The sequence below is a fragment of the Myotis lucifugus genome, unplaced genomic scaffold (assembly GCF_000147115.1).
Source record: "Myotis lucifugus unplaced genomic scaffold, Myoluc2.0 scaffold_44, whole genome shotgun sequence".
NCBI classification, from domain to species: domain Eukaryota; kingdom Metazoa; phylum Chordata; class Mammalia; order Chiroptera; family Vespertilionidae; genus Myotis; species Myotis lucifugus.
The window spans coordinates 4,137,862-4,153,522 of NW_005871092.1; the positions used below are offsets into that span (position 1 = coordinate 4,137,862).

The 15,661-nt window shown below is 43.5% G+C and overlaps 1 protein-coding gene across 3 annotated transcripts in view; it reads left to right on the plus strand.

Annotated features, from left to right (window-relative positions):
• ACSL5 (acyl-CoA synthetase long chain family member 5) overlaps positions 1-14,296 on the plus strand; it is a 46,407-nt gene extending 32,111 nt beyond the window's left edge. For 2 of the 3 annotated variants that reach the window (XM_023753359.1, XM_023753360.1), the window contains 15 exons: positions 835-1,013; positions 1,726-1,758; positions 1,846-1,897; positions 2,649-2,722; positions 3,322-3,399; positions 4,628-4,762; positions 7,078-7,212; positions 7,671-7,766; positions 8,800-8,872; positions 9,118-9,206; positions 9,507-9,623; positions 11,418-11,561; positions 12,157-12,258; positions 12,725-12,796; positions 13,219-14,296. In XM_023753359.1, the coding sequence (XP_023609127.1) occupies positions 835-1,013; positions 1,726-1,758; positions 1,846-1,897; positions 2,649-2,722; positions 3,322-3,399; positions 4,628-4,762; positions 7,078-7,212; positions 7,671-7,766; positions 8,800-8,872; positions 9,118-9,206; positions 9,507-9,623; positions 11,418-11,561; positions 12,157-12,258; positions 12,725-12,796; positions 13,219-13,359 (1,520 nt within the window). In that variant the 3' untranslated portion in view covers positions 13,360-14,296. The remainder of the gene's footprint in view (positions 1-834; positions 1,014-1,725; positions 1,759-1,845; positions 1,898-2,648; positions 2,723-3,321; positions 3,400-4,627; positions 4,763-7,077; positions 7,213-7,670; positions 7,767-8,799; positions 8,873-9,117; positions 9,207-9,506; positions 9,624-11,417; positions 11,562-12,156; positions 12,259-12,724; positions 12,797-13,218) is intronic. The other variant, XM_006088129.3, reaches the window with a different exon arrangement.
• Positions 14,297-15,661: the final 1,365 nt, after the last annotated feature.

Genomic DNA, 15,661 nt, shown 5'->3' on the forward strand with positions numbered 1-15,661 from the left:
TGCTATTTTGTAGTACCTACATAGAATTTACAGGGAAGTTACAAAAAGCCCATGAGGCAGGGATAGGCACAGAGAGAGGAGTCAATAAAATGCTTTAAGGTGACATAGTATGACAATGGAGTTTAGAGGACTATGCTATTTACTTTGGCCGCACTGGAGACAAGGCCAGAGTGGATGACTAATCACTGTGAAACTTCCGGTCTAAGTTCCTATTCTTGTCAGTGTAAGTCAGTACAGTGAACCGGCATAGACCAATGTTTATACTGTAGAAAACACCACCATTCTCAAACAAGTACAAGTTCAATGGACAAGTAACAGCCCTTCCATATATCCAAGATGTTACTTTCTGTCACAGAAATAGTAGATTAAGCGAGGTGATCCACTTGAACTTTAGACACAATCAGGAGTTTGCTATTTGTGTAAACAAGTATCAAAGCAAAGGCTAACATTTAAAATCATAAAATGCTTGTCTGCTACAATCCCATCTGCCCCTTCCTTTCCCCTCTACCCCCATTCTGCCTCCCCCAAATAAAACACATTGTCAGGACCACACCTAAGCGATTTGAGAGTCGTCTGTGTTCTTAAGCAGAAGGAATTTTGTGGCTTCTCTAGAGACTAAACTCAGTTGGCAGCACACATGGGAACTCTGCTTCTGCTTCAATTAAGCTTCTTTGTTATCAATGCATAAAAGCATTACCATCAGATTTGCAGACATAATTAATATCCTTTAGGGGACCCACTGCTTTGAAATTTTCAAAAACCCCTTCCTCCTCCCAAGGCATCAGGTCCATGGCAGAGCAGGAAGATGACCTCTGGCTCTGTTTCTGCTTTCAGCTGATATTGCCATGGTGATCTGTGATACACCCCAAAAGGCATCGGTCCTGCTAGAAAACGTGGAGAAGGGCCTCACTCCAGGCCTGAAACTGATCATCCTCATGAATCCCTTCGAGGATGACCTGAAGCAAAGAGGGGAGAAGATCGGAGTTGAGCTCTTATCCTTCTTGGATGCTGAGGTAATGGCCTGAGACACAACTCACAACTCCACGGCTGGCCTGACGCCATGGGCATCTGGTGTCATCTACTTGGCCCGACATCTCCACAAGTGCGCAGGCTGTCGTTCCCCAGGGGTGGCAGGACAGGGGTACATTAGACTCATGCTGTGAAGCTTCGAGAACCGTTTCCTCAGGACAACTCAGAAACCATGCCAGGGGAGGAGAAAGGTCTGTGGCCAGCCTGCACAGAGCTCTCAGGGGAGGATTTATAAGTGCAGTGGTTGGTGGTAGTTAAGGATACGGTCCTGGAACTAGGTGACCTGGGGCAAGTTATTTTGTATCTCCCTTTCCCCTTCTGTGAAACGAGGATCAAGTAGTCTCTATCTCACAGAGGTGTTAAAGAGTGAACTGAGTTAATAATTGCATAAACTGCTCAGGAAAGTGACTGGTATGTAGTAAGCCTGGAAATGTCAACCAAACATATTATTCAAAAAGATTTAGCAATGGTCCTAGGTGATTACACCTAAGAGTATGGTGGAGGTTTAGACATTTGGGGTCTTTCTTCCCTCTTAAGGTTTTTAATTTAGACCTTACGCTTTTCCATAGGGCTTCTGAGCCTGACCCAAGATGAAATTTTGGTGATGTTCCCATAGATCTGTTCTCATGGAAAAGGAAGAGGGCTGTATTTGTCATGAGTCTATCCAACTCAACTTATGTCTTTCTTTCTTTGTAGAATATAGGCAAAGAGAATTTCAGGAAACCCGTGGTAAGTTTTCTTCTCCCTGAATTTGAATCAATCTTATTCAACTTCCAAAGTTCATGGTAGACTAAGCCCTTGTGCTTCCCCCTCCAGCCTCCTGAACCAGAAGACCTGGGCATCGTCTGCTTTACCAGTGGGACCACAGGTCAGTGCCCATGAAGCTGTGCCAAGACCTCAGGTCAGCCAAAAACATGGCTTGAGTCACTGACCACTGGTAGGGGCTCACCACCTAAGGCTTTTGAGTACAGATACCCAGATAGAAAACTGTAAGCATAAGTGGATAGACTTCATTGAACATACTGAGAGGAGTTTACATGCTATGAATTTCAGGGGTCTTAAAGATGGCATCGTAAAGTCAACCTTCTTCCCCAACCCACCATGCTCTCAACTTGACACCACTAGAATGGCCGTTCAATCAAGATAACCCAGTGATAGTTCTACACAGATCACTGTGCACCCCACCTCCTCCTGGCAGCTACCTACCTATTAGAACTCCTAATAGCTTTTCATGTGGCCCATGATGATCTACCGTTATATCCATTCCCTCTGCCCGGTTTATAAGGTGATAGCTAGGTAACATGGTTAGATCTGAAGTCTTCAACATAAAAACAACACAAGGGACGGGGAGGTTACTTGGATTTTTCTTTTCTACTGTGTTGCTATCTGAGCTATGGCTGTTCCCTGTGTGAGGGCAGAAGGCTGTCAGCAGTAGAATCTCTGGGAGCAATAACCATTCACAAACAGAGTCGTCTACTTCTTGTACAAAGACTTGGTGACAGGAGAAGTGCTTGCCTCTTTGGAACAGAACCAATTGAATGTCACTTCTTATTTCAAAGCCAAAGGGTTACCTATTTGCTACATTAAGGGTCTTTCTCTCCACCTCTTGTTTCCTACAGGTGACCCCAAAGGAGCCATGCTAACCCATCAAAATGTTGTTTCAAATGCTTCAGCTTTCCTCAGATGTGTGGAGGTTAGTGGTAGCTTGAAAAAGAGGTCCTCATTAGAATGTGACTCTGTCATAAGATTTTAATTTTGAAGCTAGAGGAGGCAGAGAAGAAAAAAACCAAAACAGGTTAAGGGCCTGAGTGTGGACAAACACATGTGCATCTTTGTGTGGAGGGCTGTGCATTTTCAAGCCGTGGTCTTTGAGGATCCCTGCAGACCTCTACTCCAGCGCAGTCCAGGGCACCTCTCCCAGTTCTTCAGGGCACCCCCTGCACGACTGTATGGGGCACTCATGGAAGGAAATAGTTTTAAAAAATTTAAATTTTAAATGAGATGTAACGATGCCTAACATTATAATAGTTTCAGGTGTGCAACATAATGATTCAATATTTATATGTATTGCAAAATGATCCTCATAGTAAGTGTAGTTAATATCCATCACTGCACACAGTTACAAATTCTTTGTTCTTGTGATCAGAACTTCTAAGATCAACTCTCTCAGCAACTTTCGAATATACAATAGAGTGTTATTAACTATAGTTAACAAGGGTAGTTCTTAAATCTCTTTGGTAAAGAAGGTTGGCATTAATCCGATTTTGTCTCCTCCCCCTTCCCGATCTGTAGGAAAGCTTTGCACCCACCCCCGAGGATGTGAGCATATCCTACCTCCCCTTGGCTCATATGTTTGAGAGGGTTGTACAGGTGAGTGCCCATGGCCCTAGCAGGTATGTGGGAAGGGAGTCCTGACTTGCTTAGTCTCACCTTTATTCCAAAGGCAGGTTCCCAACATTTACAGTCCTTTCTTTAAGGTAAAGGGCGTAGACAGGGAGTGGGCACAGCTAAGTCTAAATCCCGGCATTCCCCTACCTCGCTGTGACGCCTTCCTCTGCTAAATCTGTGTGTGTCCACCGGGACTCAGCTTGCTCCCACCTTCACACAGTGCCTGTGAGTCGAGCGAGATCAGAACCAGGAGCTTACCATAGACCCTTCATTCTGACCTGGGATAAGAGATGTTTTCCTTCTTTTTAATTTTATTTTGGTTCAAAGATTTTAAAAGATCAAGGATTAGAGAAAAGGAAGTTCCTCACAGTGGGCCAGGGAAGAAGCATTTGATCCAGGTGAGATGTCCAGAGTGTCTAAGATAGGGTCGTTCAGGGTGGTGTGCCCTGGAGGAGGGCTGCCCCTCTGTGAGTGGACTCTGGGCTGCTCAGGCTGAGGCCGATTTGAGGACTGAAAGCAATGCTGGTCTTTCAAAAGCATAGGTGGTGGTAAGAATAGGAAATCCACTCTCTGATGCCCTGTGAAGTGATCCTTTGGCTGTGAGCCCTATTCTTAAATATTTCTTAAATACTGTTGATGCATGAAATGATGAATGAGAGAACCAGTTCCTTGGACTAAAGTGCTGATATCTGATTCATAACATATTGATTCTAATAAACATCTTTTTTTTTCAATCCTCACCTGAGGATATTTTTCCATTGGTTTTTAGAGAGAGTGGAAGGGAGAGAGAGAGAGAGAGAGAGAGAGAGAGAGAGAGAGAGAAACATTGATGTGAGAGAGACACATCCATCAATTGGTTGCCTTCGCACATGCTCCAACCAGGTCTGGGGATCAGGCCTAGGTACGTGCCCTTGACCACAATGAAACCCCAGGACCCTTCAGTCCCCAGGCTGATGCTCTTTCCACTGAGCCAAACAAGCAAGGGCTAATAAGAATCTTTTTTTTTTTCACATTTCTGAACTCGGGGCAGTCTCACAATTATAGGACAGTCTCACGATTATGTTCTTGTCTCATTGGCAGTGTTTTTTCTTAGTGCCACAGACTAAGAGGCACCACGAGCGGCTGAGTCTCTTGGGACAGCCTCTTGAAGACGGGCCCCACCTGAAGCGGTCCTTTGGCGCTGAGCCCTTTTCTTTGGTTTTGGTTTCAGATTGTTGTGTACTCGTGTGGAGCCAAAGTTGGGTTCTTCCAGGGAGACATTCGGTTGCTGCCCGATGACATGAAGACACTGAAGCCCACATTGTTTCCCGTGGTGCCTCGACTCCTCAACAGGATCTACGATAAGGTACTGGCCTTGCTTCTACTGGGCTGACCATGGGGTGAGCGAGCTGTCTGGCTCAGGCCTGACGGAGGCTCTTAGGGACTCTATGTTGTTAAGGATTTGTCCACTTCCACCATTGCCTCCCATTCCCTACACACATCTACTTACAGCCACATTTATAAATGCAGTTGTGAAAAAACCCCTTTCCTCTGGGTGAGACCACTTGGACCTGATCTGGAGAAAGAGCTCAGTTCAGAGAGACTGATTTCATAGCACCTACGTGCATTGTATCCTCACAAAAGCACATGAGGCCTATGCTTGATATCCCTAACTTATAGGTGCAGAGACTGAGCCTCAGGGGTTTAATAACTTGCTCAGAGTCACTGCTAATAATGGGTCTGGACAGAATCAAATTGTCACATCATTATTTTATTTTATTTTTATTTTTTAAAATATATTTTTATTGATTTCAGAGAGGAAGGGAGAGGGAGAGAGAGAGAGAAACATCAGTGATGAGAAAGAATTATTGATCGGCTGCCTCCTGCATGCCCCCTTCTGGGGATTGAGCCCGCAACCCAGTCATGTGCCCTTGACCAGAATTGAACCTGAGACCCCTGAGTCCACAGGCCGACATCCTATCCACTCAGCCAAACCGGCTAGGGCTGTCACATAATTATTTTAGCTGTCATTTATCAGTGCTCTATTTTTCATTAGGGATTGCAAAATGGTGATTTTTCTAATTCAATCATTTCTCTTTCATTCATTAGCTATGATGCTCCCATAAGGGCACAACAAATATTTCATTCTTTCATTTACCAATCTTCAGAATGCTGAATTGGTGCCCCAGTGATCTTTAAAACTGGCCAATGGGATTATTTTCTTTGTAATATTAAGAGCTGGTGATTTGCATATTTGTATGTTTAATCTATTTCACTCATTCTTCTCAGTGTTCAAATGTTCCTATTTTGGAAGTCAGGAGTCCCATTTTGGAAGTTGGGAGCCCCATCATGTTGCTCATATGTCCTTTGACAGGACCCAAGTGGTTTTTAATAGCTTCGTTGATTCCTGGCATAAGATGTCTCAAGCTCATCTTGTATGATTCTTACTCAAGTCTTGGTTTGGTTGTTTTCTCCAAAGAGCTCTTAGAACTGGAATTTGAACCCAGGCAATATAATAACAGCACCCACGCTCTTGACTGTGTGCCCGAGCACCTCATACTTCCATAGACATGAGAGCCTTAAGGAAATAACACAAGGCCATTCTCCACATGTGTGACCCCACCGCTCAGACCCTAGCACTCCCCGTCATGCTTGTGAATCTCACCAGGGGTTATCCTGGGGCTCCAGTTATAGGACGGGCGGCATGCTAGTACACAGATAATCCCTAGACACTGAGAGCCCTCATTTCTATCAGACTTGCTAACAATTCTAACAGCTCCTCATCATGCTATGGGATTGTTAGATTTGGTTGTTATAATTTTTGTTCATTTGTTGGTTGGGCTTTCTTTTTAATTTTTGAGAGAGAGTTATTTTACAATATGGTATTAACACACAGTTCTCTTCCGGGACTTATTTTTAAAATGCAAGACTTTACTAGGGGGGTAAGGGCATGTGTCAGGGAATGGGAGTGGCTGGGGGGAGGTCAATGGGGGGAAAGAAGACATATGTAATACTATATGTAATACTTTAAACAATGAACATAAATAAATAAATAAATAAATAAATAAATAAATAAAGGTTTATTTCCATTAAAAAAAAAAAAAGCAAGACTTTATTAGTGTGAGTCTAAGTTCCAGCTCTTGGTCCATGATTTGTTAGGGGGAGTCTTATAAAAGTTGAGAAGAGAACAGTGTCAGCAGTAAGTTTACAGGGAAGAAATATTGAAGTAGAAAAGTCTGTTGGGCTTTGTGTGCTGTGGCTAAGGAAACTTCAGTTATAGAGAAAGTGGTATTTCTCCAAGTTTAGTGTGTGGGGCAAGGGGAGTGAGAGGTGATGCTTGTTTAAACAATCAGATTCCTGGGACCTTATTCGACCTATTAAAGCAAAAACCCTCAGGGTGCTGCCCATTGAGCTGGTTATTATCTAGTAGTCCCAAGTGACTTTGTAGATTGGTGCTGACCATCTTTTGAAGACGTAATTATGTCAGTTGCCAAAGTTGTGTGCCAAGGTATCCGGAGGAACTGGAGCTCTGAATTATACGTGGGCATAATTCTCTGGGCTCTTTATTATTATGAGAGGTGCTTCCTTATGAAGCTAGATGGCAACATCTCTTGCTCATGGATGAGCTTTGGGGTGTGTCTCTATGGAGGTTTCCAACTAAAAGGAGTTATCACCCTGTAGGTCCAAAATTCAGCCAAGACCCCCTTGAAGAAGTTCATGTTGAAAATGGCTATTTCCAGTAAATTCAATGAGGTGAAAAGGGGTATCATCAGACGCGACAGTTTGTGGGACAAGCTCATCTTTGCAAAGATCCAGGTAGGTTGACGGGCAAGCATCTCTTTAACTGGAGATCCTTGCTTACTTTCTGTATTCACTCACCATTTGAGATCTCTCCTGGACAACCTTGTTTGTCACTAAAGGGAATTGGTCCAAGTTCAGAAAATGCTTTGTATTTAGGTTCTAGCACTTTCTCATATATATTTTTAAGGTAGTCTGTTGAGATTATAAGTAATTTGAAGGGACCAAAAATACAAATTATAGGAGGAAATCTTAAAAATGCAGATCTGGTCCCAGCTATTGTGGGTAGTAGTGACAATAATAGTTAACGTTTTAAGTGCCTTCCCATAGTACCAGGCCCTATTCTAAGTGCTTTGTAAATTACCAAGTTTAATTCTCCTAACAATAGTGGGTGGGTTGTTCAACCCATCTCGCAATGGAGGAAAATGAAGCCAGGGGAAGAGGCTTCAGCGGGTGTTTTTGTTTCTACTGAACAGGACAGCCTGGGCGGGAAGGTGCGCATCATGGTCACTGGCGCTGCCCCCATCTCCTCTCCCGTCTTGGAGTTCCTCCGAGCGGCAATGGGATGTCCGGTAAGCCAAGCACCTTTGAAGGTAGCTTATTTCACTTTTGCAACAAATAAGGCTGTTTAAATAAAATTGAAAACACAACTGAAAAGTACCAAAGAGACACTCACCCCAAAAATCTCAAAATCAAGAGAAAATATCCGTCTAGTCACCTCTTATGCATATGGAAACCTACATAAAGGGCATAGGGTTCTAACATACTTGTTAAACAGTGCCCCATTGATATTGTTCCTTGTCAAACAAAGATCTACATTATTTAATGGTTTTGGAATAGTTTGGTGAATAGACCTAAATAACTAGTCTCCTATTGATGGACAAGAGATACTTACCTTTTCTTTTTGCTGTTATAATCAATGAAGTGATAAGGATACCTGTATATTCATTAGTATTGAATGCAATGATCAATTTGGGGACTAATCCTGGCAAGTAGGGATTACCTAACTTCCCTTTAGTAAGGTCTTGTTTTTGTATGTGTTTTTTTATTCCTTTCTGCAAATAATGCATGAGGTCTTATTTTCCCACATTTTTGACAGTGAGAGCCTTTGCCAATCATTTAAATCCTAGACCATCAGATACATGAAAACACTGAACATCTTTTCTATCACTTATTGGCATCTGTATTTCTTCCATGAATCATTCTATCACTTCCTTACAGAAAAACAGGCACAGGATAATTTGGTCTCTTTCACATTGCTTTCTAAGAGTCCTTCAGATAGTAATAATACTCATGTTTGTTGTTTTAGAAATATTTTTTCTAGTCTTTTCTTCTATTGAAAAAGTTTCATTTTCTCATCGACTTGAAATGCCACATTTCCCAAAGTACAGTATAACTTTCCATACGTTGGTCTGTTTCTGGACCCTTTTGGTTTTTGAGTGAGCCCTTAGTTGTGACGACTTAGCAGCTCAGGCGTGAACTCCAGGTCTTATGACATGAAGTGACCTCCAACCCTCAGAGGCCTCGCTTTCCTCCTCTTTTAAAGCATGGCCAGCTCCTGCTTTACCTTGAGTCGGTCTCAAAGCCCTTCTCTGGCCTTCCCAGGTGTTTGAAGCTTATGGTCAAACAGAATGCACTGCTGGCTGTACATTCACATTACCCGGGGACTGGAAAACAGGTAGGTTCTCAGTCTGCTGGGCGGGAGGGGCAGTGGTTGGGAGAAGGGTTCTAATTGAGCTTGGACTTAAGGGTTTAGATAAATGTGGCAAAAGCCAACTCTGGTTTTGGTCCAGGCCTTCCTATCTTGGCAGATGATTTTTCAGTCTTTTACCTTTTAGAGTCTATCCATAAGTATCTCTGAAATATTCCTGGAATGATCACCGTGTTACAGTTTCCCAGCTGACTCAGTGTGGTGTGTTCTAGGCCATGTCGGAGTTCCCCTGGCTTGCAATCACGTGAAGCTGGAAGATGTGCCAGACATGAACTACTTTTCAGTGAACGGTGAAGGAGAGGTGGGTGGGTTGCTCCCAGTAGTCATGGCAAGGCATTGGTGGTGGGGATGTTTGTATTAAGGAGAGCACACCCTTGTGAGCAGGCGTGGGTTAGACTCCTTTGAGATCTTGAGCAAGGCATTGGATGTTTCTGAACCGCACTTTCCTGTCCCCCACACTGGGGATTACAATCGAGTGCTCTTCACACAGTAGTTGAAACCATCAGATGATGTAAGGGTGGGAACAGGTGTTTGATAAAGTACCCAGGCCTGGAGTAGTACCTTCTGCCATTGTCATCACTTTGTACCTTCTTACGTGCAGATCTGCATCAAGGGTGTCAACGTGTTCAAAGGATACCTGAAGGACCCCGAGAAGACGGCGGAAGCCCTGGACAAAGATGGCTGGCTTCACACAGGAGATATTGGTCGCTGGCTCCCGGTGGGTGTTTCTTCAAAAATTCGGGGAGCATAGGCTGCAGAACTGGGGAGAACCATCTGCTTATCGACAAGCTGGGCAGAGATGTGAGTGGGATGATCAGCTGAGTTGGCGTGACTCCCGTGACAATGGAATAGATTTGCTTGCAGCCAAAGGAAAATTAGTTGACTCTTCCAGGAAAGGGGTGTAGTAGTCTGTGTTTTCCTTTTGTTATTTGTTTACTTTTATTAAGAAAGAAGTTGTGATTTGATAACTCCATGGGCTCACACTATTTGCCTTTTACAAGTTTCAAAGGGTTACATTCATTTCTTTCTACCTAACACGTAGAGACATATCAAAACAAGGAGGCAAGATTTCTAAACTAGGCATGTGCAGAGGCTAGGCTTTGCCTCTCAGTGGCCTTTACTGCCTCTCTCTGTGGAATATATGGCTCCATTTTTTTAAGTTTGCTAACAAAGGTAAGTAGTCTCTGCCAACCCCATCCATTTTTCTAAGAAGAGAGGAAATAATTGCTTAATTGTGATGGAGATTTAGGAGCCCTGTAGGGGATTTTCCAAGGTCCCCTCTGAAAAGGTGTCTACTATGTGCTGGGGAGTGGGGATGTAACCAGATCTGAAACTCCTTTCCGGCTCGATATTCTCAAGATTTAAGTGATAGTCACAGAATGTTCGGTGAAAACTCTGAGAACATTGGTTCTGGTGATGAATCTCATAGATTTGAGTCTAGTAGTATCATGCTAACTTATCTGCTTCTGTATGCGTTCTCTGCTCTAATAAGCGTAAAATGTGGGCAATATATGCATCCCCAAATTGGAGTTATAAAGGGCTTAGTCTTATTAATAAGTTTCAGATAATGTTAGGCTGGATTGTGGGTTTATTTCTTGAGGCAGCCTTGTTGATGGTTCCAGGGCTGGTGCAGTCTACTGCCCTACTTAAGGTGTGATCATGTGGATTGTATTTAACACTTGTCCCAATTCTGCAATTCAAATCCCTAAGAGCCTAAGCTCCTCAGACCAATGAGCTCAGAGACATCAAATGACCCCTGGTGGCTGGGGAGAGAGCCATCCAGGCCCTACTTCTATACTAACAATTGTTGACTTGTTGATTAACATTAGCACAGTAGAGCTGTTTAGCCTGCTCCCAAATCTAACTGGAGGGATACAGAAAAAGGAGTCAAGGAGGGGGAGATCTAACTTATTCCATATTTGGTTTTCTTGTAATGTATTTTTATTGATTTCAGAGAAGAAGGGAGAGGGAGAGAGATAGAAACATCAATAATGACAAGGAATCATTGATTGGGATGCCTCCTGCATGCCCCCTATAGGGCATCCAGCCTGCAACCCCAGGCATATGCCCTTGGCTGGAATTGAACCCACGACCCTTCAGTCCACAGGCTGATGATGCTCTATCTACTGAGCCAAACCGGCTACGACACCAAATTCTTAATAAAAGATCCTTCCTTCCCTACCTCTGGGAGTGCTGGAAATGAAGTAATCGGGCATTAAACTATTAGATATTTATAGCTACAAAATGTCTTTGGCAGATAAGACAACCATTTACACAACCCCAGCAGGTCCTGGGGGCTTTTTCTCAGGGTACACATTGACCCTCCAAAGAGACACACAGTACAGACAGGTTCTTACCTACCCTTTACTCAAAGCCAAGAATGAGAAGTGAAAGATGGCTCAAAAGTCTCCAGAGAAGCCAAGTTTAAAGAAGGACATCACCAGCTTCTCCACAGATACCACCCACAGGGGCCTCAGAAACACTGACGCTGTCTTCTGTTTGTCTCGTATAGAATGGAACTCTGAAGATCACTGACCGTAAAAAGAACATTTTCAAGCTGGCCCAAGGAGAATACATCGCTCCTGAGAAGATAGAAAACGTGTACAGCAGGAGTGGACCAGTGCAGCAAATTTTTGTGCATGGGGAGAGCTTACGGGTAATACTTTGTTTTAACGATAGCCCTTTCTAGGACAGACCATGCTGATCCCGGCGGCTACAGGGATTCTGTTTCAGTGGGTTTAGGATGAGAAGATAAAAGCTTGTAGAACTAAAGAAATCAAGCCACATTCCAAATCTCAAAATAAGGCAATATAGTTTGAAACTAGGATGGATTCTGTAAACAAGTCAGTAGGATTGATAAACAGTTATACTTAAAGGGTAGCCATTCATTAAAAGGATACCCAAGTGGAATAGAAGTCCTTTGGCACAAACTGTGTCATATACCCTAGGCTTAAACTTAGCTTTGGAGAGTGGGGGAGGGTTTATATGGACAGGCCAGAGATGGTTTAAGCTTAATGTTGAAACACCACACTTCTCTTTGATCAATCAAATTTGAGTAGAACATTTTTGTAAAGGGAAAATGGGATTCGAGTTCCAGGAGAGTTTGAGATATCTGGTGAGGAAAGAGTAGGACACTGGTACTGAGTCAGAGATCTTGGGAGATGTCTATTTCAAAGATATGATCCCGCCTTTGTTAGCCACTGGGAAACTTCCGTATAATAATTCTCACCGGCCTTGTTTCCTCTCCATAGTCATCCTTGGTAGCAGTGGTGGTTCCTGACTCAGAAGTGCTCCCCACATTTGCAGCCAAACTTGGGGTTAAGGGCTCCTTTGAAGAACTGTGCCAAAACCAAGTAAGTCTCATGTAGCAAAACTTTATGCACCACCCTGGGGCCCATCGTGGGAGAGGGGAGGCCCACCAGCTTGGGCACCCATGAGTTCCCAGAGCCTTCTGTCTGGAAGAACAGGTTCTTCCTGAATCTGTGGCAGGTGGCTGAACGCTAAACACTGGTTTTATTAGATTGGAGGCTAGGATGGGGAGTTTAAAAGTAACAAATACCATTCTTTTTTATAGTAATATGCTCTTTATGGGGGAGGGCATGGGAAAATAGAAAATTTAAAAATGCCATTCAGAGAAAACCCCTTTACAATTTAGATTTCCCTTTTGAGTAATATTAAGCATGAAATGCGCTTGTACGTACTCCCATATCCTGCTTATTTCCCAACAAGCTCTTGTAGGAATTTGGAGTCGGTTCATGCTTAACCTTTCATGTAGGCTTTCCAAACAGCCATGCTTTAAGCCATGTTTCACATTCTTAGATCGTAAAGGAAGCCATTTTAGAAGACTTGCAGAAGGTTGGGAAAGAAGGTGGCCTCAAGTCCTTCGAACAGGTATGTACTTCAGATGTCCTCCTGGTCTCTCAAGTCCTTCTAGGAAGTTTTAAAGTTGCATTGAGAATGGGGTTTAAATGTACAGTGTCCAAGGAACTGGCTTTTAGAGTTCATGCCATGGACCCATCAACAATAAATGGCAGTGACCTTTTGTAATTATTTGTACAGTCACTTATTTGCTATTCATTATTCATTCCCCCTTCTCCCTACTCATCTCTTTCCCAAATTTTAAGTGTGGGAGAATGGGTATGTGTTACTGTTCTTTCTCTTTACCACTTGCTCAACCCCATTTTTTTTATAAGGTGAAATATTCTGTAAGGTCCTTCACATAGCACTTAGAGGGCTCTGCAGGAAAATCCAAATCACTAATAAATGCGCATGTGTGTGCACGCATGTGTGTGAATGTTCTTCTTCTCTTCCAGGTCAAAAGCATCTATCTCCACCCAGACCCCTTTTCCATTGAAAACGGGCTCTTGACACCAACATTGAAAGCAAAGCGTGGAGAGCTTTCCAAGTACTTTCAGACCCAAATCAACAGCCTGTATGAGAGCATGCAGGAATAGGTTAAGGTACTGACGGCTGGAAGGGGCTCTGAGGGAGCCTGTGTTGTGGGAACATGGATTAAAAACTAGCCTTACATTCATGTTGTCTTTTCTTCTGTCTGTTGTTCTGCCTACTAAATTATAACTATAGTTTTGGAGCTTTGAGAAACATCATTGAGAGACTTATAATGCAGCTTAGCTCCGGACTAAATAAATCTTGTCTTTCCCATCATAAATGTTGTGGACACTCAGGTTTTCAGGCTACTTTTATGAACATGCCTTTCTTCAAAGTCCTTTCATAGTCTTTGTCCCTTCCTCATGATCTCCAGCCTGTGTAAGTGACCTTTTGTGACCTCTTTCAGTAAAACTTTCTTTCAGTAAAACTGAACCGTCAACAGTCCCCACACTTAGACTTTCCCATGTTCAGGAGATGCTTAAGTTCTGCAAAGCTGTTTTATAATTCATTTTCTAACTACTCCACAAAACCTTTAGAATTTTCAATCAAGTCTTGACCTACCACGGCTCTGAATCTGAAAGACAGATTTCTTCTAAGTACTTATGTGTTTGATTGTACTGAAGATTTCCAAGCCTCTCTAGCTGTCTTACTTGGGAGAATGAAAAGTTGGGCCTGTGACATGTCCGAAAGAATGTTCAGATGTTATCTACAGGGACACGACTGGTGACGGAATCTGTCCCTTACAGTTTGCTGCTGAGTTGGAAGCTGTGGGGGAAGGAGCTGGAACAATGTCAAGTGCACTTTCCAGTGGACGAAGCAGAGCACCGAGTAAAAACCTCCTGAACTGGGAACACAGACCGGCCTGTGCAGCAGGCCTCTCTAAGAGGAGACCCACTGGCCTCTTCCCCCAGGAACTCCAGCTCCTGCTCTGGTTCACCCCCAAAAACATGTGTTGCTTCCACTTGTAAAATCTTTCAAATAATAAACTATTGTGGATACTTACGTTGAGGTGTGCATTTCCTCACGGACCATGATGAGAATCAGCCTTAAGCAAGGACGACTTAACATGCATGTGAGCTGGTGGCTCTCAATGTGGCTACACACCAGAATTACCTGGGAGTTTAGAAAGATTCCACACCTGGTGTTACCCCAAGGATTCTGATTGAAATGGTCTGGGACACAGCCTTGGCACTGGGATTTTTGAAAGGTGCACAGGTGATTCTAGAATGCAACCAAGTTAACTACTGAAGGCAGCTACTACTACACTGAGAGGACCAGGCCTTCTTACTCCATAGCTGCAAACAACAAAACAAGTGACAGTTGAGCCCTAACTCCAAACGAGCCCGATTTATCTTTTTTTTCTTTACCATCTTTGTCATACTCTAATCTTCAATGTTTCTTTCTGGCCTCTAACTGGAGTGAAAAGAACGTTCCTGGTCCTTCTCTCTTTTTTTTCTTTTTAAATATATGTTTATTGATTTCTGAGAGGAAGGGAAAGAGAGGGATAGAAACATCCATGAAGAGAGAGAATCATTTCCCGGCTGCCTCCTACACGCCCCACACTAGGGATCTAACCCCAAACCGGGGTATGTGCCCTGACCAGGAATCAAACCGTGACCTTCTGGTTCATAGGTTGACACTCAACCTCTGAGCCACACTGGCCCAGGCCGTTCCTGGTCTTTCTACACTCAGCTCAGAAAAGTTGAAGAAATGTCTAGTCTTCAGTTGCCAAAGGGAAGGCAGGAATTACCTTACAGGTCCTGCCATGTCGAGCCCCTATTACCTCCTGACCTCCTCATACCACCCTCGCTCATTCCTGCACTGACTGCTGTCCCTTCCCTCAAACAGGCCAGGCACATTTCAGCCTGCAGTTCTTGTCTCTGTCTAAACTGCAGGACTTCCCAGACGCAGGTGACTTGTCCTCTCATTTGTTTCAAATGTCACTTCCATCAGACCCTCCCACCTGCCACCTTCACATATATGACTCCATCTGACATGTCTTTCGCTTGTCTCCCTTCCTAGCCCTCACTAAAATGGGGCAGAGTTTTGTTTTAGCAACTGCTGAATTCCCAAGTGCCCTTCCCTTATTGTTAACTGTTACAAGCCTGACCCACAGAGCTCAAGTTCCCTGCCTTGGAAAGAATTAATATTCAAATAGGTGACTTCTGTCATTCCACTCATGTGTTTAGACACACCTGACTTTAAGAATGCAAGTCCAGCAGCATTCTTACCACCTGCACAAGCTTCAGATTTTGAGAATCAAGTGTACAAGAGCAGTTTAATATCACCCAGTTGAAAGTGTCCTAGAATACTGTGATCTCAACAGGCCATTAATGGGGTTAATTTATCAAGGCAAATATGTATGTC